At 63.3% G+C, this 24,908-nt stretch overlaps 4 protein-coding genes across 6 annotated transcripts; 3 read left to right on the forward strand and 1 right to left on the reverse strand.

The window, feature by feature from the left end:
* The first annotated feature begins 751 nt into the window (after positions 1–751).
* CHLRE_03g154300v5 (uncharacterized protein) lies at positions 752–5,233 on the forward strand. Its single transcript, XM_043060568.1, has 14 exons — positions 752–950; positions 1,063–1,196; positions 1,383–1,446; positions 1,666–1,834; positions 2,002–2,150; positions 2,442–2,575; positions 2,745–2,798; positions 3,037–3,102; positions 3,277–3,344; positions 3,495–3,614; positions 3,831–3,921; positions 4,259–4,318; positions 4,513–4,579; positions 4,733–5,233. Exons 2-14 carry the CDS (start codon positions 1,098–1,100, stop codon positions 4,900–4,902), a joined length of 1,311 nt encoding a protein of 436 aa, XP_042925697.1. The 5' UTR covers positions 752–950; positions 1,063–1,097; the 3' UTR covers positions 4,903–5,233.
* Positions 5,234–5,291: 58 nt separating this feature from the next.
* CHLRE_03g154350v5 (uncharacterized protein) lies at positions 5,292–8,203 on the forward strand. The gene is made up of 9 exons (XM_001697494.2): positions 5,292–5,431; positions 5,517–5,594; positions 5,682–5,711; positions 5,811–5,877; positions 5,957–6,099; positions 6,283–6,393; positions 6,691–6,768; positions 6,914–7,079; positions 7,204–8,203. The coding sequence occupies exons 1-9, from the start codon at positions 5,375–5,377 to the stop codon at positions 7,326–7,328; spliced, it is 855 nt and encodes a 284-aa protein (XP_001697546.1). The 5' UTR covers positions 5,292–5,374; the 3' UTR covers positions 7,329–8,203.
* Positions 8,204–8,411: 208 nt separating this feature from the next.
* Positions 8,412–14,104, forward strand: CHLRE_03g154400v5 (uncharacterized protein). The gene is made up of 10 exons (XM_043060569.1): positions 8,412–8,851; positions 9,083–9,189; positions 9,337–9,433; positions 9,549–10,068; positions 10,195–10,939; positions 11,109–11,177; positions 11,322–11,471; positions 11,705–11,840; positions 12,082–12,212; positions 12,416–14,104. The coding sequence occupies exons 1-10, from the start codon at positions 8,683–8,685 to the stop codon at positions 12,794–12,796; spliced, it is 2,505 nt and encodes an 834-aa protein (XP_042925698.1). The 5' UTR covers positions 8,412–8,682; the 3' UTR covers positions 12,797–14,104.
* Positions 14,105–15,780: 1,676 nt separating this feature from the next.
* Positions 15,781–24,813, reverse strand: CHLRE_03g154425v5 (uncharacterized protein). Of its 3 annotated transcripts, XM_001697416.2 has the most exons (22): positions 24,686–24,813; positions 24,508–24,597; positions 24,330–24,422; positions 24,035–24,202; positions 23,817–23,914; positions 23,011–23,693; positions 22,613–22,848; positions 22,258–22,486; positions 22,065–22,136; positions 21,604–21,936; positions 21,247–21,435; positions 20,247–20,491; positions 19,939–20,118; positions 19,586–19,739; positions 19,231–19,381; positions 18,933–19,083; positions 18,247–18,796; positions 17,722–18,080; positions 17,357–17,530; positions 16,937–17,115; positions 16,607–16,768; positions 15,781–16,433 (listed from the first exon to the last, which is right to left on the reverse strand). In XM_001697416.2, the coding sequence occupies exons 1-22, from the start codon at positions 24,767–24,769 to the stop codon at positions 16,268–16,270; spliced, it is 4,746 nt and encodes a 1,581-aa protein (XP_001697468.1). In that variant the 5' UTR covers positions 24,770–24,813; the 3' UTR covers positions 15,781–16,267. The 3 variants fall into 3 exon arrangements, with proteins under 3 accessions (XP_001697468.1, XP_042925699.1, XP_042925700.1); XM_043060570.1 differs by lacking the exons at positions 21,247–21,435; positions 21,604–21,936; positions 22,065–22,136; ... (6 more) ...; positions 24,508–24,597; positions 24,686–24,813 and adding an exon at positions 20,583–20,691; XM_043060571.1 differs by lacking the exons at positions 15,781–16,433; positions 16,607–16,768; positions 16,937–17,115; ... (6 more) ...; positions 19,939–20,118; positions 20,247–20,491 and having other exon boundaries at positions 20,738–21,435.
* Positions 24,814–24,908: the final 95 nt, after the last annotated feature.

Raw genomic sequence — 24,908 nt, forward strand, 5'->3', positions numbered from 1 at the left:
AAGGCAGGTTGGCGAGGTCCCGTAGGGTGCAGCCGATGCCCAGACCCGTAAGCAGACAGCAAACAGTTTGCAGTGGCAGAGCAGAAGTGCATGGCTGGTCGAACGCCGGCGTTACTGTACCGACAAGTTGCTGGCTGGCTGGAAGTTGGAGAGGTTGTGGGTGGTTGGGGGCTTATTGTGTGGGCAGGACGCACGTGTGGGCGACCGTTCTAGTGCCTGGACGCTTGCGCCCTGGTTAGTGCGTGCGCTGTGCGTGTGTGCTGCGGCCTGGACGATTCCCGGCACACCGGTGCCTAGGCTTGTGGCGTTGAGGCAGTTGAGGCACAGCGGTGGGGCTCTGGCGGGTTGAGGCTTGGCTAGGACTCACTGTGTGCGGAGTCACACGGACTTTGACCGCGGGAGGGTTTGCAGCAAAGTCGGGGTTGGTGGAGTCAAGTTGGGCCCCGATAGCATGTGATGGCTCGGCGTCATCGGGTGCTGGGACTGTCCCCTCTGTAACATCCGCATTCATATCTCCGCAATTGCTATACTGATCATAAATTCTGGAAGTGGATTCTGAACGCCCTCCTCAAGCTCTTTCAATGTGAAGGGTGGGGTGTGTCTGCGGGATTCTTACCCTTTTTCCCCCTGCCGCGGGCACATGAACCCCCTTCCGGGGGCGTCCGGAGTGCGGCACGGGTTGGCCAGGGTTGGCCCTTCCCGGGTATTCCCCGCACAGACCTTGCATATAAATGGATAACGTTGGTCATGCCCTCCATTGTATACACCCACCACTGCCTCTCAGGCAACAATTTACTGTAGAATTGGACAAGCCTTTCTAGTCTGCCAAGTTTCTAATCTCTCAGGATTCAGTAATACGTCATACGACGTTGTTTAAACACCATTAAGGCCTGAAACTCACGGAAGAGTCTCAACCATGGCCCCGAAGAAGGAGAAGGGGCCGAAGCAGAGTGCGTCCGAGCAGCATTGCTCACTGCATTGTGGGGAGTGCTTCCGCTCTTCCACTATGCAGCGTAGTGTTGACATGTGGCACGACCGCATTCCCTGTGTTTTGCATCGCAGTCAAGGCAGCTAGCGAGCTCACTGCATTTTTGAACATGTATAAAGCTGCTTGCAAGCGGTACGCGGTGCCCGTCGACAAGCCTCTGACTGAGGAGGTTGAAGCCAAACTGCTGGACTTCAAGCCCCTGGAGAAGGTCGGTCGGCAGCATATCCTTAAGCAGACTTAGTTGCGCCGTATTATGGCAAGATGTTTGGGCTGGTGTGATGCTCGGGTGAAACAGACGCTAGGAAAATGGCAGGTGCCTTGGAGGCACACCGGTCTGCAGGAAACTGTGCGGAACGGCACGCTGCAGCCACGCCGATCCCGTACGCCGCTGCAGGTATCGCTGCGGGGGCCGCAGCACACCAGCGGCTCCATATGCGCGGTCTTGGACGCCATGGCAGGTGCGCCTGCGAGCTGGGAGCTGGGGGGGTCTGCAGCGCATAGGTTCGCCAAAGGCGACGTTACGGTAGCCCGCCCTCTCAGAGCCGTACCCCGCACACATCCACTCCGCGCTGCGCCATCGCAGCCCTGGTTACCCCCGCAAAATGGGACCTTGTCACCTCCGCCGCGCCACCCACATCTCTCACCCTAACCTTCCCTGCCTGCTCTTCCCCACCAAGGCTACGCCGCTGTGAAGAACTTTGCCTGCTGGGGCTGCAACCTGGGGGACGAGGGTCTGTATGCGCTGTCACAGCTGCTGCGCGGCGCCACCACCCGCACCTGGACGGGCTCCAAGCCGCGGCTGCTGGAGGTGGTGCACGACGGTGCACAGGTGCCGGCCGACCGATGGTGGGTGGGGTCTTTGGAGCAGCCCCGGTGCCGGCATGTAGAGCCAACAGCTGCCTCTCCGTGCCGCTGCGTGGCAGCACCCAGGCGGCTGTCCTCCGACACACACGCTCCGTCCGCTGAACCTCCACTTGGCCTCGTGCTCGTTCCTGCAAACGCTCCTGCCCCAGGCCGGAGCGCTATCTGGCCCACGCCAACGGGCTGGGCGGCATGGTGACTCGCGGCCCCGGATTCCAGCTGCCCTCGCTGGCGCTGGGGCACACGCAGGCGGTGACGCTGGACACGGTGCTGCTGCAGCCGGAGGCAGTGGCGGGGACAGGTAGGCGCGCGAGAAGGGGGCACGCGCTGTTGTGGTGGGAAGGCGAGGGGGCTGTGGATGCTGGGACGGGGCCAGCGCACCTGTATGCGGCATGTTACTGGCCGGGACCGGGAGATCGGGAGTGCATGTGACACGTGCGGTGGCTCGGCGGCGAGCGGAGCGGTGTCCCCAGCTCACGGCAGTCACTGTGCCGCCGCGACCACCGCCGCTGCCGCTGATGATGCCCTGCATGTGTGTTCGCGAGCACAAGGGTAGGGAATACGCATGTGTGTATGTACTTCTCCGCCGCAGCTGCGCTGGACCTGTCCTCGTTGGAGCGGCAGCTGACCAGCCTCATGGCGTCCACCTCCACCGCCGTCACATCCGTGCTGTATGATAACCTGAACACGGCGCGGCATGCCAACGCCGGCGGCGCGGATGCGCAGGTGCGTGAAGGGTGCGCACAGGGCTGCTTGGCAGTGTCAGCCCAGTGGCGCGTCTCGGGTGCTGTATGGAGATTTTTTGGGGAATCAAGGGCGCGCGCGGAGGTCAGATTCTTTGGGCATGTTGAGGACCACGTCGACTGACGGGATGTGCGCATGCTTGGCCCAACAGATTCCGCGCCACCCCGCTAATGGGCGACCCATGCTGTACTCGAATCCCCAACTGGTGAGTGAGGCGCATGTGACCGAGCCGCTGCCGTGCGGAGTGCTCGGGCTGACCGGCGTCCTCCCTGCTGAACGGCTTGATGCTTATGAAAGAGAGCAATGGGGGAGAAACACGCAGGACTGTGTATGCGACGCGGTGCGACGCTCGCGGTACTACCTGATGCCTATGTAGTGACCTTGCGAGCCGACGGGGTGCCATGCTGATATCAGTCTTGTCTGCTGATGTTGCCGCGCTGCAGGCCTTCAGCCCGGAGGCTCTCAAGGAGTTTGCGTTAGCACTCGGAGCACAGGGGCACATGATACAGGTAGAGGGCTGTAGGCGTGACCGGCGGGTAATATGTTAGCGGCGTCTATCCCAACGTGCCTTCATCGCACTGTGCACCCATCGAGTCTGTGCATGTGCCTGTGGGGAAATAACTATCAGGCTGTGACACACACGCACACGCCCCGCCACTCCCCGCCAACCGCCCTGCCCGCAGGTGCTGGTGCTAGACCACAACCACCTCGGCGACGTGGGGGCCAAGATACTGGCTGCCGGGCTTAAGCGGTGAGCGCCGCCTGCGGCACAAACCATAAACCTCCTCCTGCACCGAACCTCCTCGAAGCCTGCGTCACCTTCCACTTGGAACCGGTGTTTGGCCCACGCATCTTGGGCCCCCACGCACCGCCACTGCCCCCCCCCTGCTCCGCCGCGCAGGTGCGCCCCGCTGAAGCAGCTGTCGCTGGCGCACTGCGGCATTGGCCCGGAGGGCGGCGCCGCGCTGGGCGCCAGTCTGGTGCCGGACACCAACAAGCTGCTGGCTGACGTGCAGCCTAAGTGAGTCAGCGATCAGCATCGTAGTCCTGACAGAATCATTACAGCGTAATGACACCGCTGGAAGTCGCCAAGGGAAAGGCCATGCATTACATAGCTGGCCCTTCGCAGAACTCCTCCGCTATGGCCCAACAACGCTTGGAATGTCCCGGCTCGCCGGCACGCCTCCCTCTTTCGCCATGCCAACTCGTACCCCACTCCTTCTTATCCCGCCAACAGGTACACGGTGCTGAACCTGAGTCACAACCCGCTGTGTGCGGCGGGCGTGATCGCGCTAGCGAGCGGGCTGCAGCACGTCGCCTCACTCAAGGCAAGGCGCGACCCCGCACTCCCGTCCCGTGCCGCGCGGTGCACGCCAGAGTGTCGCATGTCGATAGTGTCGGCTTGCACACACATGCAGTGGGCATTGCCTAACCATGCCGTGGGCACTCTATCCGGAGCGTGCGTGTGTGTACCATGACTCGGGCATTCGGCGCACCTGCAATCACGCCAGGCTGTGGGACCGACCTGAACCCCCTTCCCCCTACACACACACACACACACACACACACACACACACACACACACACACACACACACACACACACACACACACACACACACACACACACACACACACACACCTCCTCACGCCACGCCGCCTGCAGGTGCTGCAGCTGGCCGCGGTGGAGCTGTACTCGGAACACAAGGACCTGGACGCGCTGCAGGTGCGGGGGTTTCCTAAGTGGGGCTCGGGTTGCAACCAGCGAAGGTGTAGGGGTTGCCTTTTTGGGAAATGCGAGGCGCGTGTTCCTGCATGCCAAGCGGGATCGGCTGCTGTGACCCGTGTGCCCGTGTACAATGGTGGTATGGTCCGACCGCTGACCCCGACATCGCCCCCCTCCCTGCTGCCTGCGGTCAGACGCTGGCCGACTGCCTCAACACCAACCAGTCCATCAACCAGGTGGACCTGGACGCAAACGCAATAGGTGAGCGGCGCACGCAGTCCTCTTACTTTGCATGTGGCAGTTGTAGCTCCATACTTTGATGATATTTGTCTTCAGATGTCTGCACGCTGGCGAAAACTAGGGTTCCAACAGAAAACCTGTGTGTAAAACCGCACCGACGGTATGTGCCTGCAGGGGACGTGGGTGCCACGGTGCTTCTGCCGTTCCTGCAGCAGCAGAAGCACATCCGCAAGTTCCGGCTCACGCCGCGGCTCAGCCGGCCTGTGATGCAGGCGGTGAATGAGGCAATACGAGCTAACCTGCCCAAGAAGGTGGTGAAGAAAAAGGTGGTGAAGAAGAAGTAGGCGAATGGAGCGGGAGGTGTACAGCAAGGCCGGCTCAGGCTACTGCCCTACCGGTGCGAGAGCAGGCCAATGGTCAGGTCAGCAGAATGGAGTGTGATGCGGCGGCAATCGGGCTCGCGGTTGGCAGCAAAGTGGGCCGCGTTGGCTGGGTCGTGTTGAAGCGGGTGGTGGATGGCAACGTGTCAGTGGAAAGCTGGCCTCAGTGTGACATCGCTTGCCGCAATGTTCATGCAATTCAAGATGCATCATTGCTCACATGCTCAGCAAGCCGGGTTAACGGGTTTGCAGCGGCGTGGTGCATCCACCCGGTCGCGGATTGCAAAATTACTGCGTGCTGGTGTAACAGGCTGCAGGCAGCCTGCAAGCTAATTTAGTTTTAATTCTGAGCCAGCACACACTAGGCTAGCAGGGGCTGCAGGCCGGGGGCAAAAACTTTTGGTACACCCCTACATTTGTCGGTGAACTAGGCAACATGCTGCGCCAGTCCGGCCTCTCGGCCAACAAGCTGTTTTGCAGCAACCTGCTGCAGGTGCGACAGGGTCCGTGCAGCAGTCGACATTATGCAGCGCGACTTGTTCCGACAGGAGCGCTGAGCGTGTTTGTGCCGCTTGCAGAGCCAGCAGAAGGAGGGCAACAAGCTGGTATGGAACGCCATGCTCTTCTCCTCCAAGGCGGAGGGTTCTGCTGTCCAGGTACAGGAGCAGTCTGTTCCGGTGTGTTGATGGTTCGCGGCGTAGATGACATGGCCGCCTCCTGTGCCTGTGATTTCTTAATTGCAGCAAGTGGTTGCTTCCGAGGGCGTCGCACAGGTGCGAACAGACCTCCACGGCGCGCTGGGCCGAATTTCGCTTAGGGCGCTCCTTCTCGCGTGTGCGCTCACATATCGCCTTTGCATGCTTCGATTTCAGGCTGTGCCTCAGTTCTCGAGCGAGGCTGCCGCTGCTCTGGCCGCTAAGCGCCGTGGCCTGATTGGCAGTAAGTCCAGCACAACTGGCGCGCTGGTGTATTAGGACGTACAAAAGGCTGGCGCTGAGACTGGCTATTGCACGTGCAGGCGGCATGTCGCTGGCGCCCAGCAAGCCGTTCGCTGCTCGCGGCCTGACCTCCGCGGCCAAGCCCGCGGCCGCGGCCGCGGCGGGCGCTGCTGAGGCTGCCCAGCCCGCGGACAAGTACGCTGGCCTGAAGAAGGTCCTGAAGGTGGGGAGGATGCTGGAGCGTAGAGGATGGGGTGGAGGCTATGCATACAGGCTCTGCGGAGCAAGGCGGGTGATGACAGCCGGCGGTTGCCAGGGAAGGGTTGGTTGCCCCGAGCGCCAGGTCCAGCGGCAGGAGCTGGAGCTGTATGCCACCAGTCACTTACCTACTATATAACGCGTGCAGGCCGCTGCTGCCCTGGCGGCCGCTCTGGGCCTGACCACCACCACCGCGGCGGCCGACTCGCCCCAGCCCTGGCAGCTGCTGTTCCAGGACACGGCCACCTCCACTGCTCAGGTGCGCCGGGCGTAAAGCTGTGGCGTGGAGCAGCAATCCGGGACGAGTCAAGAGCTGGGCGGTGGATGGTGGATGGCGTGTCATCATGGCACGACGCGCGCGAGGCCTGCTGTGCAGAGCAGGGGCGCAGCGGCTGTGGCAATCGCGGCGCGTCGATGCAGATTTGCGTCGTCGCTTTCTGTATCTTCCTTGGGGCTTTAGCTGAATGTATAGGCGCAGCGCCGCCCAACTTGTCAATCATGTTCAAGGCACACATGACTTGCGCTGACATGCATCCGACGGCTCTCCCTCCGACAGGCCATGATTGACCTGCACCACGACATCTTCTTCTTCCTGATCACGGTGGTGACCCTGGTGTTCTACATGATGTTCCAGGTGGGGCAGCGCCTGTAATTGAGCTAGTTGCACGCTGGCGAGATAGCTCGACGTGGTGCAGCCGTACGTGCCGCGCTTCCGTGCAGCGAGTACAGTACACTGAAGTGCGCTCCGGCTGCCGGGTCTTGGGTTGCGCCTACCGCAGATTATCACCAAGTTCCACTACTCCAAGGTGCTGAAGCCGGAGAAGCTGACCCACCACACCACCATGGAGGTGATCTGGACCATCATTCCCACCCTGATCGTGGTGATGATCGCCATCCCCTCGCTCACCCTCATCTACTCGCTGGACCAGCACACCGAGAGGCCAGGTATGATCACTTTCCACGAAACAGATCCATCATAACAACTTTTACCAGCGTAGCCACCACCGCAATGGCCCCTACGCACACGTCTCGTGCGCCCCTAAATTTGCTTCCCCTGTCACCGCTGTAGGCCTGACCGTCAAGATCATCGGCCGCCAGTGGTACTGGTCGTATGAGATGCACGACCACCTGCAGCACAAGCTGCTGGACCCCGATCGCCTGGTCGGCATTGCGGAGAAGGCGCTGGTCAAGTAAGCGGCTGCGGCGCAGCAGCCCTTCTTTTCTCCCGGCCCTTCACCCGTGGCTTTCTCCTGCGCGGTGGCGGTTTCAGTGCATTTGAAGTTACCTGACGTGCCTGCATGGGTGCAGCAAGGCGCTTGGCAATAGCGAGCTTATGATTGAGCGGTTTGCGCAAGTGTGTGGCTTAACAACCTTGAATTCCCCTGTGTGGGGCGGCAGACGAGCGGCTGGACCCGAGGAGTGGGGTGCCGGTGCTCTCGCTGGCTAGATGGTGAACGTTTTTAGGAGGCGTCCCCCCAGCGAGGCTTGTTAGGAGGCGTGTATTAAATTGGGTAACTCTTCATTGCGTGGTGTTGTAGATAGATGAGGGATGGCAGGGACGGGAAGGGAAGGAGACATGCCTGATGTAGGCGAAGGCTCGCCCAGGTTGTGGCCTTTCACCTGCCACAGATCGTGCGTTGTTATTCGCTTGGTCTCGTAGTTAGCGGTGTTCAGCAATGGCGCAAGACGCCAAGATGTAACCAAAAGTACCACCAGCAAATCAGGGGAGGAGTCAGGGAGGGAAGCCGGGTAGCAGTTAGGCGCATTACCTACGACGGGTAAGGAGGCACGCGCGGCTCGTGGGTGAATATTGATATGCTTGAAAGAACGCAACACGCACAAGCGAACATGACGCTGGGTACATGGGCTTGTGAGAGTCGTGACTTGGGTTCTTCCATTTCCATATGAATGCGGATGTTACAGAGGGGACAGTTATTTCCATATGGAGGCAGCGGAGATTTACATGACGATTGACGAGCAAGGCTCTGAACGAGTGCTGCTTCCCGGATGGGGGCGTTGGGGCCCTGTGCGATGGGACCGGGTAAGGATGCGGATTACAAGTGAAGGGACAGCCCGACAACCGGGGGCACGCCGTACCCACGCCGCGAGGGGCCATCTTCGACCGGGTAAGGGGCAGGTTGGCGGAGAGTCCTGTAGGTGGGGGCCGGCGAGGGATGGGAGAGGCGACGCGGGCAGGCGGTCGGCACGCGCATGTGGCCCCTGTCACATGGCAATCTCGGGCCCATCGGGCTCTCAGGCCATCTTATGCTTGCTTATCTGCCCCACATGCAAGCAGGCGGCCATACACGAGGACGCAACCAACTTTCCGACTTTGAGCGAAGCAATTTCTCCCGCCGGACAAAAAGAGGCCGCCGCCGGCTTCTAACAAACCCGCACTTTCCCTTTTTGTGTCTGGTTCCAGTCGGCCGCTCTTTGGCTCAGTCGACCGGCGAGCGAAGGCCGACGAACGGTTCGCGACGGCCGGTGCGCCGAGTCGCGAGCGCTGTGCCGCCCTGAAGCCAGCGCTTTCCACGGCGTAGACGCAATAATGGCGACTTCATTAGAGACCAGGCAGCATTCCAAGAAGCCGTCGTGGGCGCATGGGATATTGTATGGCGTCTCTTCTCTGGTTCTTGGCGTGGAGCTGAACCTGTTGGGGCCCACAGCAGCGTCTCTCGCTCGTCAAGTAACAAGCACGGAGTCGGCGTTGGGCCCTGGTGAGTTGAGTGGTTTTCAACATAGTGGTTTTTAAAGCCGGGGGACCTCGCCCTGCTCACGTTTGGCCTTGCTCAAGGTAGCATAGTATTATATACATATATACAATAGCGAATGTGTTTGCCCGAGGGGCTGAGCAAAGTGAAAGACGGAGCGAGACCTTTCGCCTGCGCGGCGCCGCGAACCCCCACACGCTTCTGACCCCCCCCCCCCCCCGCCCGTGTTGGCCGCAGTCGTGGGCCTTGGAGGCATCGGCTTGCTTGTGGGTGGCATGCCTGCGGGATGGCTGCTTGACAAGCTGCCCGGGCACAACGTCATAGCGACGGCTCAGGCCATCCAGGTGCGGGCGCGGCCCATACCTTGGGCCCTACAAGCTGAGGCTGTCTCTGCGTATTGTTCCGAGTAGGCCTTGGGATTACGTGCACTCGAATTCCTATGAGGCGCTGCGGAATGTACGGTCACACCTCTCAACCCACATCACACACAGGCCGTGGCGTTCTGCTTGCTGCCGCACTGCGCCACGCTTCCGCTACTCGCCGCCATATACTGCTGCGCGGCCCTCACCTTCAACGCCATCACCACGGGTACGCCGGGTTCACATGAATGACTGCATCATACGCCAGCATGATATGTTACGGTACTTGCAAACTTGGCGTACTCGCCTGCTGCACGCCCTCCTGTTCACCCACGCCCCTACAGGCTCCAATGCGCTCATTCTATGGCACTACCCGTCTTCACACGGCGCCTGGCTAAATCTGGCTTCTGCCCTCTTCGGCGTGGGCTGCTTCCTCGCCCCCGTCCTCGCGGACATCGCTGGCCACGCCGACACCGTCGACCCCGATTCGGGAGCCGCCGCCGGCGGCGCCAACGACGCCGGCCCGCACCTTGGGCCCTTCGCGCTGCACGGCGGCGACTCGGCCCTAGCCTACTACATAGTGGCTGCCGGCGCGGCGGCGTGCTGCCTGTGGACGTCGCTTCTGCCGAGCCCGGAGCGGCCGCCGGTGCCCGAGCACCACCACCACCACGACCATGAGCAAGAGCACCAGGGCGCGCACGCGGACCCGGAGCGACAGGCGCTGAAGACGCAGCGCAGCAGCAGCCGCAGGCGCCGCGGCAAGCGCGCCGCAACTGCAGGCAGTGGCAGCGCTGCCGCCGTGGCGGCCAGTAGTGCGCCGCTGCCGTGCCGCTCGACCTCTTCATCGTCGGTCCTGGACATGGGGTGAGCCGTGCGTGCGTGCGGATGCTAGTATGGTAGCTCTTTAATTTCTTATTGGATGTGCTTGTAGCGCCCTGCCTGCGTGCACTGGGGCATACGTCAACGTTTCTTTTCCCGGGCCGCCTACAGAGGCGTGGACGCGAGCGCCTCCGCTCGGGCCCTTGCAACCGCCGCCACAGCCAACGCCTCCGCTGGCGTCGCGGCCTCCGGCTCCACGTGGGGCAGCGGCAGCAGCGCCGCCATCCTGTCTGACGGCCCCAACGCCGCTGACGCCTCCGGCGCACGGACCGCAACCACCACCACCATCATCACGGTCGCGGACCTGGCCGCCGCCGTCGGCAAGGCCGCCGCCGGAGGCGGCGGCGCAAATGTCACGGCCGACGGCATTATCGGCGGCGGCGCGGTCACCCACCCGGGCGGCGCCGCGAGCGACAGTGAGGGCGAGGCGGCCGCCCGCGCCGCGGCCGCCAGCATCGCAGCGGGCAACCGCGGCGGCTTTGGCAGCGTGCTGTCTCCCTGCTCGCCAGCCACCACAGAGGTGGGCGCCGGCGCACCTGACCAGGACTCGCGCCAGGGCAAGCAGAACCGGCATCAGGGCGAGAGCCTGCTGCGCACGGCGGCTGCGCAGCTCGCAACCAAGAGCCAGGCCGCTGCGGACGGCAAGCTCTCGGCGCCGCACGGCAAGCTCAACCAGCACCAGCAGGGGCAGCAGGGACAGCAGCAGGTGCAGGTGCAGCAGCAGCAGCACCAGCCGCCGCGCAAGCCGGTGTCGCCCACCGCGGCGCTGTTCCGGCGGTACATGCACGAGCTGAGCATGGGCTGGCCGGTGCTGGGGCCGGTGATGGTGCTGCTGTTCGCAAACATCTCCACGCAGGTGCGTGCCTGCGCAGCGTACGTTGCGGCGTGTGGTGCGTGGCAGGCGGGGGTCGGCAGCCGTGTGCGTGGCCTGATGTCCAAGTGAGGCACACGTGCTGCTTGGGAGCTAGTGTGGGACTCCAGTCTCGTACCACGGCCCATGCTGATGTGCCGCTTCCTGCTTGCAGGCCTCCTTCGGCGCCTGGGTGACCACCTACTGTCGCCGCGCGGTGGGACTCGACGAGGCCGGCGCACAGGTGCGCAACAGTCCTGGCCCCAGTCTCGTCCTTGGCCCTATCTTTTCATGTTCTGCCGCGCGTTCTCTGCACACATGCCTTCAATTCCATGCACATGTCGCTAGCACGCCTGCCCAGTAACCCCTGCGAACCCTGCTGCCACAGGCTGTGACCGCCGCATACTGGGCTGCCTTCACCGGCACGCGCATAGCGGGCGTGGCGGTGGCTCCCTTCCTGCACGCCTCCTCCGTGCTGCTCATCACCTCGCCCTTCGCGGTGGCGGGCGGCGCGCTCGCGGTGGCGGGCCTGCCGCAGGTGCGGGTTTGGGTGCGGGAGCGCACTGCGTGCGGCCATGACAGCGCCGCATGTATTAGAGGTCTTTGTGCACGCACGCATGCATATGCATGTTACCGTATGTGCCCCGCACAGGCGGCTCATTGGGCCGGGCGTGCGTATGCGGTTTTCATCTTGTGGGCACGTGGGCCGCCGGAGCTGCTGAGTGCTGACGTGAAAACACAACATGACGCTCATTGTTTGCGCCCCCGCAGATTCTGTTCCCGGTCGCTGCCTCAGCCGCGCCGGCGGCCTTCGCTGCGGGCCTGCCCATGTGGGCCCTGTACGTGGTGGTGTCGCTGGTGGGCGTGGGCTGTGCCACTGGCTTCGCCAACACCGTCAGCCTCACGAGTGAGCGCACTGCGTGCCTATGTTCGTTGCAAATGTTCTGACACCGCTGCTGCAAAGGTTACAACGCCAGCGGGAGGCGGGTGAAGGCAGCTGATTACGGGGACCATCGCCGACGCCTCAGCCGTTGTATGCACAGGACACACCGCCTCTCTTCACCCCTCCTCCACTTCGCTCACTCATGCACGCATGCCCTCATGCCCTCCCCTCCTTCCTCCTTCCTCTCCCGTCTCCCTTCCCCCAGGCGACCACCTGCAGCTGGACGGCTTCACCAACGGCATTCTCAGCTCCGTGGCCGGGCTGGCCTCCACGCTGTGCCCCGCCGCCGTGCCCTGGCTGGCCGAGCACACACGCATGGGCTACGGGGCTCTCATGGTGAGAGCGGGGCAGGGCAGGGGCGCAGGATTCACAATGAAGCCGGTCAAGGCAGTACTATGTCCTGCGCCTGTACGACCCGTATTTTCGACTGTGTTGGGGTCCTCCTTTCCCGACTTCCCGACTTCGGTATCGCTGCATCTTACGCGTGTTTCTCCACCGCACACCCACACCGAATGATGCGTGTGTGCTTGCATCTGCAGGTGGTGGTGCTGGGCATGTCGGTGCTGCAGCTGGTGTCGGTGTGCGGGGCGCTGCTGGGCGCGCGCTGGGTGGATGAGTGGCTGCGCCTGGAGCGCGAGGAGGACGCGCGCGCGGAGGCGGAGGAGCGGGCCGAGGCGGAGGCGGAGGCGGCACGGCTGGCGGGTACGGGCAGCAGTGATGTTGACGACGGTTGCGGAGGCGGAGGCGGAGATCTGGAGGGGTCCGGGCAGATGGTCACGGTGGTGGTTGTCACGTCGGCGCCGGGATCGGATCTGGAGGGTAATGAGGCTGGCCGCGGGACGGCGGCGCCGCGGCGGCCGCGCCGGAACGTCACCGCCGCCAGCGGCTCTAACAGCGACCTAACCACACCGCTGTTGTAAAGAGGGGCGTGCTGTTGGGAAGGTTCGGGCGAAAATGTGGGTGTTATGGCCGTCAGCCGCATTGCCGGCGCTCATCGTTTGGACACGTGCGGAGATCTCGTGCTACTACCGTACACGTGCGCGGTGATGGAGGTGGTGTTTTGAAGAGGCGCCAGCGTTTGTTTTGGGTGCTGTGTAAGATGTTCTCAACTGCCAAAGACTAAATGTAGATGCCGTAATGGAGATTGTCATCCTAGTGGTTCGTGTACATGCACAAACGCCTGTGGCGGCGAATGTGGCGATGCCTATTTGCTATGCCCTTACTTGGTGGGCGCCTTTTCAGGTGCACGATGCGTGTTGATCATATCGCCTCCTCCTTTGCACACGGATGCGTTGCCTGGTGGTGCGCGGTCCTCTGCTGCGAACCCACGCTGGTTATGGTGCAAGCGCCGCGAGCCGGGCCTTTTGGTTCTGTTGTTGTTCGCTGCTGCCTGCCTGCGTGCTGCAGCAGAGGCACGTGATGTGGGAGGATGTTATGGGCACGTGTACCTGCCGCACACCGCGCCCTTGTTAGAGTGTGCTCGTCCAAATGCCGTAGTACCGCATGGATCATGCGAGTTGCCCGCGGAACTCGAGTTTGTCGGATGTTTGCTACGCCGGACTTGTAGTGTTAGAATGCAAAGGGGATGCGACGGGTAAGTGGGGTTTGGGGACACTATCATGCAGACGCGCGCAGGACCCTACAATTGCTTGATTTCACAAATGTGGGACAGGACAAGGCATGCACCGTGGGGGCCATCGCGTTTGGACTGCGTCCTTTGGAATGGCACGTTTCACTGCTGGGCTGGCTATGGCACGCACGTGTGGGCCCATTGCAGTGGCCCGCGTGTGGTTGTCGTGCGTGTGGGCTGAGGGAAGGATTAGTGATCCTGACTTCTTGCGATGCGATGCGCTACAGTGTGAGTGATCGAGTGGAGAGAATAAAGGACGGCTTGGAGCGTCGTAAGGGACGCAGGTGGTGCGCGTCAACGGAGAAAGAGGCAGTTCGATTCCGCGGGACACTGTTTGAGCCAGCACATGCATTTCTTCCGGAGGTTCTCACCAGCATTTACGGCATGTGTCCGTTCATTGCAGTAAATGAGATGTGGCATGCGAGGCGGGCCGGCGGCCGGGTCCGCATGACGGTTAGTCAAAAGTGTGGGATCGTGTGTGGTCTGCGACGTTTGGGGGTTCGACGAGTTGGGACGAGCAGTAGAGACGGTGAAGCTGCGTCGTATTTACGCATACACGAGCATGTGAACGTGCGAGCATGTTTTAACGAGCTGGAGCAGGGATTCTGGCGCAGGGATTCTGGATTCCCAAACTAAACTGAATCCACTCAGGTCGAGCAGGTCCACGCAGCTGGTGTATATGGCTGTCAGAGGTTGGGCTGGCGTGGACTGGCCGCACTGAACAAGCAGGCAAGCACACCCTGGCAGGCAGACACGCTGCTGACACACACAGGCAGGCAGGCCCACACACAGCCAGGTAGGCACGCAATCAGGCAGATAGGCACACACGCAAGCAGGTACGACTGCAGGCACACATGCAAGCGGACACGCACTCATACGAGCACGAGGGCACACACGCACGTGAGTAGGCCAGCGCTCGTATCTTACGAAGGCAGGGGCGGCATCAGTGGCCGAATTCCTCAAAATGGCTTCGTTTGATTGACGAAACAGACTGCCGCCGCTTCGTTCACCACCAAAATTTTTCCAGGGGCTCCGCCCCCGACCCGCACGGTTCGTGTGCGGTGGTGTCGGCGGACGCCAATTGCGAGGGAATATAACAGTGAAGTAATGAACCCATACCCCAGAACATTCTCAGACGTCGACACCGACACGACACGCCCGCTCCTCCCCTGCTTCCCGCCGACCCAACCTCGCTCTCCCGCCGTCAACACCCATAGATACAGCCCTCTGAGTCTTCTTACCATATGCCACGCAGGTTTCGGCCGTGGAGTAGCCGGTGGAAGTGTGGAACTCCCTTGTCCTTCGGCCAAAAGTGGCCGAAATCCCAAAAATGTCTTCGTCTGTTGGCCGACAGACCCCCCAAGACCCCGTGCGTTTTGGCCGAAATTTCAAGTCAAGATAAAAAAACATTTCGTCCGCCAGAGGCCTTTCTTGGCAAATTTCGTTCCGAACGAAGGAAGATACGAGCGCTGGAGTAGGCAGGCAGGCAGGCGCGCCAAAAGGGCAGGCGATGGGGCGGAAGAGCGAACGAGCAGCAGTGCGGCGGGACGGGTGAGCATGCATGCAGCAGGGAGGATGGGGCGGAATTAGCCGCCAGGCCGGCCGGGTGGGGGCCAAACAGGCAAGCCGGAGTGTGTGGGAGCAGCAAGCAGGCAGTGTGGCGGTGCAGAAGGAGCCAGCAGGACGACTAGACGGAGGATGTTCGCAGTTCGGTGGGGCAGATGGGCTGGCAGGGCGAGGGGCGGGCGAGCAGCGGCAGTGGGTGGGCAAGCCAGCAGGACGCAATTGAACAGGGGGGCCGGCATGGCGATGGGCAGGGCCGTTAGGCTAGCAGTGCCGTTAGGCCGACGAATTAGTGGGTTGCTTGAGCGGGCGAGTGTGCTATGCGGGTGCGTGAGCAGGTTATGCATCCAGGCAGCCAGCGGGTTGGCGAGGACGCGAAGCGGAAGCGGTCATTTCAGGTAGGCGGTGCGTGTGAACAAGTAACAGTAGAGGTGGCGAGCATGGGAGAAGGAAACTCTGGGCAGGGGGCAGGCAGGCAACGGAAGGTGGTTGCAGGCCAACAGGAGGTCGGGCGCGCAGGGCTTGCAGGGTAGGCCGCCGCCACTGGCGATCGAGAATGGTCCTAACCACGCTCTCGCATCTAAGGGCCTGAAATGCCTTGTTTTTAGCGTTTGGGGGGGGGGGCAGGCTGGTGGGGTGGCGAGCTGCGAGGACGAAGGCAGGCAGGCAGGTGGCAAAGGCGAACGATGGTGCAGGCGGCGGGCTATTGGGCCGGGCAGAGCATTACAAAGAGTTTTACGCACTTTGATTGATAAGGCCATGCCAGTGCCCGTATCTTGTAGATGTCCTCAGGCCCGCGGCGTCTGCAGAGCGTAGATGAGCCCTCCCGCGGCATCTACGCCCGGAAATTCTTCCCAGCCGCACATGGTCAGTTGCCGAGACAACGTTGTAGCTATCTGCGCCACCACCATGCCACTGCCACGTGACCTGAAAGCGGCTGCACTCCTGTACTGTGCTGGAACACTCCCCTACTATCAAATGCACCCATACAGACCCGCTCGCACGGTGGGCAAAGAGCCACGCCGATATACATCAGATCCCTACATGTACCACACATACGCCGCGCGCTCCCGCCGATGCTATGTACACACACGCTCGCAACCAGTACCTCGCCCTGATATCAAGCAGCATTCAAGCTCACGCATCTTTAGCACCTGCGCTGTACAGCCGCCGCATACATCATCCCACTTCCTCCTTTTCACAACCCCAGCACGCCGCCGCCCGACGGCCCGCCTCCCAGCACCATGGGGTGCTGCGTGGGGTCCTCCACGTCCGTCCGCACCGTGATGCCGTGCATCTTGAGGTAGTAGATGCACAGCAGGTTGTAGTTGCTCGCCGCCAGCACCTGCAGCACGTCCCGCACACTGCGCAGCAGGAGCGGCACGAACACGAAACACGCACGCACCGAACGGAGTAGTAAGCACGCGCACGCACAGAGAAGCATGATATGCGCGTAACCCTGCGACTTGGTAAGTGCAGTGTACCCTATCCAGCACAGGCGCGCTTGTACAACAGGCACGGCCCCAGCCTCTCTCACCTGTGCCCCAGGCGGTACCACAGGTCTGCCAGCGTCACCACGGCGCCGCGGCGCACCGAGGTCTCGGGGTCGTTCAGGTTGGCCACCAGCCCCTCCACCAGGCTGCAGCCGGTGTCGGGCAAGGCGATGAACGACAGCCGGTGCAGCTCGGGCCGATCCAGCCTGTGGCACGGACAAGTTGCAGTTGCACGCATGTTGCGAGCCAAGTGCGGAAGGTGTTTGTACATGCAAGCTGGGCTGGAGGTCGAGCGATGGAGACATGCGATTGCTACGAGGTCTAGGCGGGCATGGGGGAAGTAGTATGGAGCGGCGCCAGCTCCATCATCGCACCTGGCCGCCAGCGCGCGGACGCCCTCCAGGACCGCCACCAGGCGGGCGCCCTTGTCGCCGGGCGCGAGGCGGTGCGCATCCCCCTCCCGCGGCAGTGCCGCGGTCAGCAGCAGCAGCGCGGGGCCGGGGCTGGCTCGGCCCAGCAGCACCTTGAGCCCCTGGCCGCCGGTCATGGACACCTGTGCACGATTGTGGTGGTGGATGTGGGGTTCCATGCATGGGGGCGGTGTCAGCGGCCGGGGAATAGCGGGTTAGCGCCAGGCAGGGTGACCACCAGTATAAGTGTATAACCTTGTCTTAAGGCCCCATGCCCGCATACCGGTACCCTGCAACGACATGCTGTCGCCGGCAGCCGACAAGCGGCAGCACACGCCGGGCAAGCGCCAGTCCTCCCTCCACCCCTCGCCCAAGGCTGCTTACGTCTCGGCTGCTGTCGCCCACGCCTGCCAGTAGCAGCCCCAGCGTGGCGTCCAAGTTGGACTCGCCGAAGAGGGCGGGCTGGTGCAGCAGCAGCTCCTTCAGCAGCGCTAGGCCCATGGTGCGCAGGGCGCTGGAGGCGTGCGGCAGCCAGCAGCCAGTCATCTCCACCATCAGCTGTGTGAGGATTACATTCATGATTATTTAGTGGGGTGGGGAGAGGTGGGCGTGCGGGCGTAGCGTGGGGGAGCAGGCGGGATCAGGACACAACAGCAGCGTGGATGGCAAGTAACGTAGCACACATGGATATGTAGACTACAGACTACGATACAAGTCGCTGCACTTCGGCGTGCAACCGTAAAGCTCACCAGCGGAAAGGTCCGCACCCAAGCCTCGCGGCTGCAGCACTCGGCCGCGTCCCCCAGCGCCTCAAGCGCCGCCGCCTGCTGCTCGCGGCTGCCGCCGCCGCTCACCACCGCGCGGGCCGTGTCCAGCAGCTGGCCCAGCACTGCCAGCTGCGCGGCGGGGTCAGCCGGCACCTGCAGCCGCGGCCGGTTGCCGCCGTGGCTGAGGCTCGCAGGGGCGAGGCACGGCCCGGTGTAGAGGGACAGGGGCTGGTAAGAGGTGGAGGGAGCGGGCTGTGCGGGTCCTGTGACGTAGGCGCCGCGCGCTTGCTCGGCGGCGAAGGCTGCAGAGGTTGAGCCGGGTGCCGAGGACCGGTGCGCGCCTGCGGAGTACAAAGGCAGGACGGGGCAAGAGCATGTGCGCTCTGTTACCGTACGGCTAGGCCTAAGTCTGCTCCAAGCACACGGAGCAGGAGTAGCCCATCGTCGCGGACGGTGAAACATCGCTGCTCGCACACCATACCACAACTTACATCCCTTCCCACTCACCAGGCGGAGACGTAAAGTCTTGTGCGCCACGCGTTGACGTCATGCCGTCATACGAGGGACGCGAGCTGGCCACCCATGATGCCACAGCCGGCGGCGGCGCATGCACGGACGGCAGGCCCCGTGCCAGCACGGCGCCATCCAATGACAACGGCCCTGTGGCAGCAGCCCCCGTGGACCCGGCATAGCGCACGTCCTCCTGTCCCACGACTCCGCCCGGCAGCGACTGCGCCGCAGCCGTGCCGGAGCCGTAGCCGCTGGTGCTGTGCCCGGCCCGTGACGGGGCGCCGTACGCTGCCACAGAGGGCGGCAGCACCCCGGGTTGTAGCACGGGGGCGTTCCCGGGCAGCTGGCGGCGGTTGTCGCCAATGGCCGGCGGCGCCACGCCCGACAGCGTCAGCCCCGCCATCTGCTGCTGCAGCGCAGCGGCTGTAGCGCCCAGCTGGCTGCCACTGCCGTTCAGGCTGGTGGAGTGCGGGTGGGCGTGCAGGCTGGCGCCGCCCAGCGCGGCGGCGGCTGTTTGCGAGGAGGCCAGGTAGCGCCGCAGCGGGCCCTGTGCGGCGGCAGGTCACAGTGAAGTCGACGCCGGTGGTACGCAGCGGCCCACACAAGCCATGCAAGCGTTGGACATCCCATCACCATCTGGAATTGCATCACTATTTACCATCACCATCACCCTGCGTGCTCACCACGTCTGGGCTGTTGTGCTGGTAGGCCACGTAGGCGATGGGCTCCCGCGCCCACGGCGCCGCCAGCAGCAGGTCCAACACCTCGGCCGCGCGGCGCCGCAGCTCGGGCGTGCGGTCGTCCAGCAGCGGCGCCAGCCGCACCAGCCAGTGCCTGTGGTGATGCACACCGCGTGTACTGTTAAACTCACATACAAACCTCAATATAGAAGCAGAGCTGGTCGAGCGTGCGGGGGCCTGTCAGTAAAGAGTCTTCCAAGCAGCGCCCCAGTCCCCGCCGCCTTCTACCGTCCTGACTCACTTGAGCTGCGTGGGCTGCAGGTGCCCCCAGCGGCCCACGTGCGCCTTGAAGAAGTCCAGGGCGCCCTGCTTGCCGCGCGGCAGCTTCACCAGGTCCAGGCTCTTGGTCAGTGCCGGCAGCACCACGTCTGGCCGGTAGGACGTGCCGCACTCTGTGAGGGCGGGCGATGGGGAGAACGGGTAAGAGGCATCGGGTTGGTGGGGCTTGCGGAGTCGCTAGCAAGCGTGGATGAGGGCTACAGCGTGGCAGGATCAGGCACCCGCCATTGGGACAAGTTGGGCTTGTCACACTACTCCAGCCCCCATCCTCGTCCGCTTCCCATGCTTGGACGACGTGAGGACCTCCATCCACCCACCGCTCAGCACGTCCGCGCACGCCACGCGCAGCCCCTCCTTCTGTTCCGCGCCCTTGCCCAGCAGCAGCGGCAGCAGGCGGTCCAGCTGCGGCTCCATCACTCGGCCGTAGTGCCGCACCGTGTCGCACACCAGGGCCAGCGCCGCGGACAGCACCTGGCAAGGGGGGTTGACGGCACAGATGGACATAGCATGCCTGTTGGTAATCACGGCTCAACCTCCTGAGGGCTGTGTCTGATCAGTCCCGGGACGTGTGCCAGGAGCGGTCCACAACTCTCGTAACCGCCGCCGCACAAACGCATTCCCAACATTGGTACCCACGACTGGTACCCGGTAAACCTTCATCGAACGCTACCTTGAGGTGCGGGTCCTCCAGCGCCTCCATCAGCCGTTCCCGCACCCGCTCCAGCGCCGCCTGCACCTTGTCCGGCTCCGCAGCCAGCAGCGGCGACGGCATTGTGTCTAAGCCGTTGCTGGCTGCGCCCGCGCCCACGCTGGCGCGCACGTGCGCCGACAGCGCATTCAACGCATCCACCTGCACACCAGGCCGTAACACGTTCACATGGTGTGCACGCTGCCTCGCGTACCGTAACCTGGCGCTGCCTGACGCAGCACGCAACGCGACGCGGGCCATGCTTGCCCCGAGGTTCCCGCGCGCCCCACCTTCTCACTCCACGTGCGCGGCCCTCCCAAGAGGGCAGCCACAATGCGCGACAGCGGCACCAGGCCGCTGCCCAGGACAGCGGAGGAGCCGGCAGGCAGTGTGTTGGAGGTGGCGGCCGCTGCGGACGAGGAGCCATGGCTGGCGGTGGCGGCCGTGGTCGTCATCATGTCAGGCGCGCTCCGCTCCGCCTGAAGCTGCCAGGCGTTGCTGGTGCGGTGGGAGGTGGAGGGCGTGGCGGCTGGCACTGTAGCGGGCACAGGGGCGAGGTGAACGAAAGTGCGAGTCAGCTAGGTGTCGGCGAGGAGTGCTCGTCGACACGGGCAACGGTAAAGAGCGCTGCGCGAAACGGCTGGCTGGTACCTGAGGCATGGGTCCTTTTCTGCTGTGGGCTGGCAGGGCTGCGGCTGAACCCATCGGCGAGGCGGCAGCGGGCGAAGGGGCGGTGTGCAGGTGCCACTTGGTACAGGGGGGCCAGGCCAAGCGTTCAATGCTGCGTCGGGTGTTACACACACCGCGCCAAAACAAGTCCCCTCGCCCGACGCGAGGCGGACCGGCGGCTCTCGCGCAGCGAACGCCTGGGGCGCACGCGTTTGAAAGCGCGTGCGCCCCAGCGGTGCTCCCCGGGGACTGCCTCTCCTGGGCATCACCCGGCATTCAGAGCACCGCGGCCCGGCCCCCTTGCACGGCATCACAAACACCGCCTCCTCGCCCGCCTCCATTCTCAGCACGACAGAGCTTTCAACCACACCTCATCGACACTAGTAACTGTAATGTCCGAGAAATGGCCTGGCTTTGAAACTGCGTAGCATACGGAATCTGCGCTAGCCTAACACTGTCCTGTGCAAACTCCGTATTTGGCTCAAATCATGCAAATGTCAGCTGGCACCGGCTGCTGTATGCTGCCTCAAAAGCTGCTTGGGCCCTCTTGGTACGTTGCCGGAAGCTGCAGCTGCGTCAGCAGCAGCCCTTTGCTGTCAGCGCTCTCGCTCCCACCCTGACCTGGCGCAGCGGGCGGGCGGGCCTCCACCGGCGCCGGGCACGGCACACGGCCGGCCGCGCTGGACTCCCGCATCGTGGCGCTGCTGGCGGCGGGCGGCGCCTCTGACGGCACGCGCTGCGGCAGGTCGTAGGGCAGCGCGGACATGCGCGGCCGGCGCAGCGCTGCCGCACGGGCCTGTGTTGCCGGGTCTGCGGGCAGGCGTGCGGGGGAGGGGGGATTACAGTCAAGATTAGCTAAGGAAATGGTAGACGGGGGAGAGGGTCACATTTGGGCGAAGCCAGCACATGCTGCAATCACTTGGCAGCCCCTTAGCGTCCTGTCAATCCCAGATGGAGGAGGCTCGCTCACAAACGTACCGATGGCACTGCTGCTCGTGCCCGGCTCGCCTAGTAGCGACGTCAGGTCCGCAGAGCCGCCCGGGATGCGGCCGGGCGGCAACGCGAGGGACTTGCGTGCAGGCCGCGCAGCCGCGGCTGAAGTTGCCGGCCGCGACAGTGTAGCTGGCGCCTCCATAGCTGCCGCTGCCTCGTGCGAGCTGCTGGCCAGCACCGGCGCCACCCCGAAGGCGTTGCTGGTGCGGCCGGCACGCGGGCGCGGCACGGCGACGGCCTCTGCGGCCTGAGGCGCCGCCGCGACATCCGTCCGCCGTGGCGTGGCCTTGGGACCCGGCACCACGACAATGATGTCTTCTGCGGCAGGTTGGGAGTGATTCCCTCAGTGTTTGCAACTACGTGTGCATGCGTCAAGTACTTGCATCGCTCAACGTGCGTTTGGTGTGGCGAACGCATGATCCTCAGTCGGCTCGCATATTTCCCACCTGCCGCGGAGGGCTGGCGGGCGACGAACGTCTTGATGGTCTGCCGAGAGAATGTCGACGGCGCGGGCTTGGCTGCATCGAGTAAGACACAACATGCACAAGTATGCATCAGGACATGTTCAAAGCGTATGAGCAAATATATCACGGCTGCACAAGCATACTATCCAGTTGACAGCGCATCGGGCATTCGCACCTGGCTTGGCGGTGACGCCCAGCGCCGCGGACAGCTTGTCCTGCAGGCTGCTGTCCAGGCGCCTGAGGAAGGCGTGCGCGCGTTCGGGCTGCGCCGAGTTGTACAGCGCCATGGCGGTGCGGGCGGAGGCGCGTGTGTCGCCCACTGAGTCCTGAGCGGCGGCGCGCAGCGCGGCCTCCAGACCCTCCGTGTTGCGGGTCCACACGCTCACGTCCCACTCCTCCAGGATCTGTGGGGACACGAAAAGCGCGCGCACACGCAACCAGAACATTGAGATGTCTCCTGTAAGGTAACAGCTGAGCCATAAGAAAAGGCCGCTGAGTAAGCACGTACGCAACCAAAGCCAGATGCTCACCAGGCCGATGTAGCCGGCGCAGAACTGGCGCGTCTTGGGGTTCTTCTCCTTGCACACGCCGTCCGAGACGACCTGCAGTATGCGCGGCGTCTGGCAGTGGCGCAGCACGGTGCGCACGCCCTGGTCCGCTGACTCCGCCATGACGGCCACAGTGATGACCACCACGCCGAACAGGACTGGCAGCAGCGTCAGCGCGTGCGACTCGAAACGGGTGCCCATGTGGCTGGCCAGCACGCCTGCAACAGGGTAAAAGCAGAGCGAGTGGGCGCAACAAGGACAGCGTGGTGTGATAGCATGGGGTACACAGGCATTGCATTTGAAGCACCATGCAGTGGCGGCGTTACGTGGCTAACGCGAGTACACAGCGTACCCCGCATCCTGGCACCCGCCTCACTCACCGATGATGTGGCAGGTCTGGCGCGCGATGGTGGAGCGGCGCTCCTTGAACTGCTGCGACAGCGCCTGCGACAGGCCCTTGATCGCCTCGTAGAAGCAGTCATACTCCAGCGCCCCGCCCAGCACCAGTCCCTCCACGCGCTGCATGGCTGTCATACGGCCTTGCCAGTCCAGGCACGGCGCCTGCGCCAGCAGGGCGGTAGCTGCCTCAAGCTCCAACCGCAGCTCCCGCTCCGAGCTAATGGGAATGGGCGCCACCTGCGGCAGCTCGCCGTCCATCGTCATGCTGCCGCCATCCTTGAAGCCGCCGCGCTTCACGGTGGCAGCGGCAGCTGCTGCGGCTGCGGCCGCAGGGCCCGGCCCAGCCGCGGCGGAGCTCTGCCGGCGAGCATGCATCTCCCGGGAAGCAACGGCGTTGGTGCCGGCACCGCTGCCGCTGACACGTTCGGCAGGTGCGGTGTCCGCAGCGCCGTGTGAATACCCACCGGTGCCTGCTGCGCTTGGCGCAGCGGAGTCATCGCGCCTGGACACCACGTCGGCAGGGACTGTGCCTGCCCCCAGGCGGCCGAACACCTCGCGCTGTCGCTCCGGGCGCAGGCTGGAGGCCTGCACGGCGTTCACCACCGCGGCGGGCGCCTGGCGGTTGATCTCCTCCAGGCAGCCCAGAGCTGCCTCACGGACAGTCCTGCTCGTAACAATCGGAACGGGTAAGTGTCAAGCTTCGTGCGTGCTGTGGTGTCGCTCAAGACTGCAGACCAAGTTGGTGTAGCATGGTGCGAGCACCCAGGATAACAACCGGCGCACTCACATGTCAGGCTCCTCCACCATGCGGACAATCTGCTTGAGGACAGCGCTGTTCTGGTCGCGGCCGTTGATGAAAGCGAAGACACCAGTAGTGCTTGCAACCTGCCAGCGAGTGCCATCGGGCAGGGTAAGAGGTTCGCATACCGCAGGGGTGTTGCACGCAGCGAATAATCTTCCGCCGCACGATAATGGCCTATGCAGGCGTCCTTGAACGCATCCTACCTCCGCAATAACCTCAAGTAGCCCGTGCTTGACCTTCCAGCTCTTGTGCTGCCAGAGTGGATTGAGCTTCTCAAGCACAACGTCGGGCTTCAGCGCTTTGAAGAGCGCAACCAACACGTGCAGCGCCTGCTCCCGGACAGGCTGCCGGCTGTCTCCGAGACGCTCCGCCTGTGACACACAGCAACAAAATTCAGGTGCAGCGTCTACTGTGGGAGTCCGAGGAACAGGCATGTTGGCTAATCGGCATGAGGGGGGGATCGGCATCAGTGCACTGGGGCGGGGGAGAGGCACCCACAACGCTGGGGACGAGCAGGCTGGCGTAGGGGTTCAGCGAGACGTCCTGTCGCTTGACAACCACACAGAGCGCCTCAAGCGTCTGCTGAGCAACCTGCAGGCATCGCCGTGGCGCTTTGGTAAGTGGCTGTCGTGGGCGGCGCAAAATTTGCAAAAATTGAACGGTCAGCCCGGCTGACCTTCGAGTTGGCGTCCCCGAGCAGGCCAGGTGAAAGGTCTAGAAGCTCTCCAAGCTCCGACTTGTTGAGGCTGGCGCGTTTGAGCAGCGCCTGAGCACAAACACGAGAAATCTCCCGGTCAACACCGAGCAAACGCAACGGGCGCAGTGCGTGTTTGCCCTATCTTCCGTATTCGCACCTCGAGACTTTCTAGGCCCGACAGCCGCTGCTTGGTTGAAGCCTGCAGGTCTTCACGTATACCCACCCACTCAGGTGAAGTCATTTCCCAGGCGTCGGCTGCATTCAGGACTTAATAGTAGTGTAGATTGTATTGTTAGTTGCTGCCGAGTCCTCAGCAGCGCGTTTTGCTGTGCTGGGGTGAGGTCTCGCAAAATCCAATGGAATGGCCATTACCGGCAAAC

Source organism: Chlamydomonas reinhardtii, chromosome 3 (genome assembly GCF_000002595.2).
Source record: "Chlamydomonas reinhardtii strain CC-503 cw92 mt+ chromosome 3, whole genome shotgun sequence".
Lineage (NCBI taxonomy): Eukaryota > Viridiplantae > Chlorophyta > Chlorophyceae > Chlamydomonadales > Chlamydomonadaceae > Chlamydomonas > Chlamydomonas reinhardtii.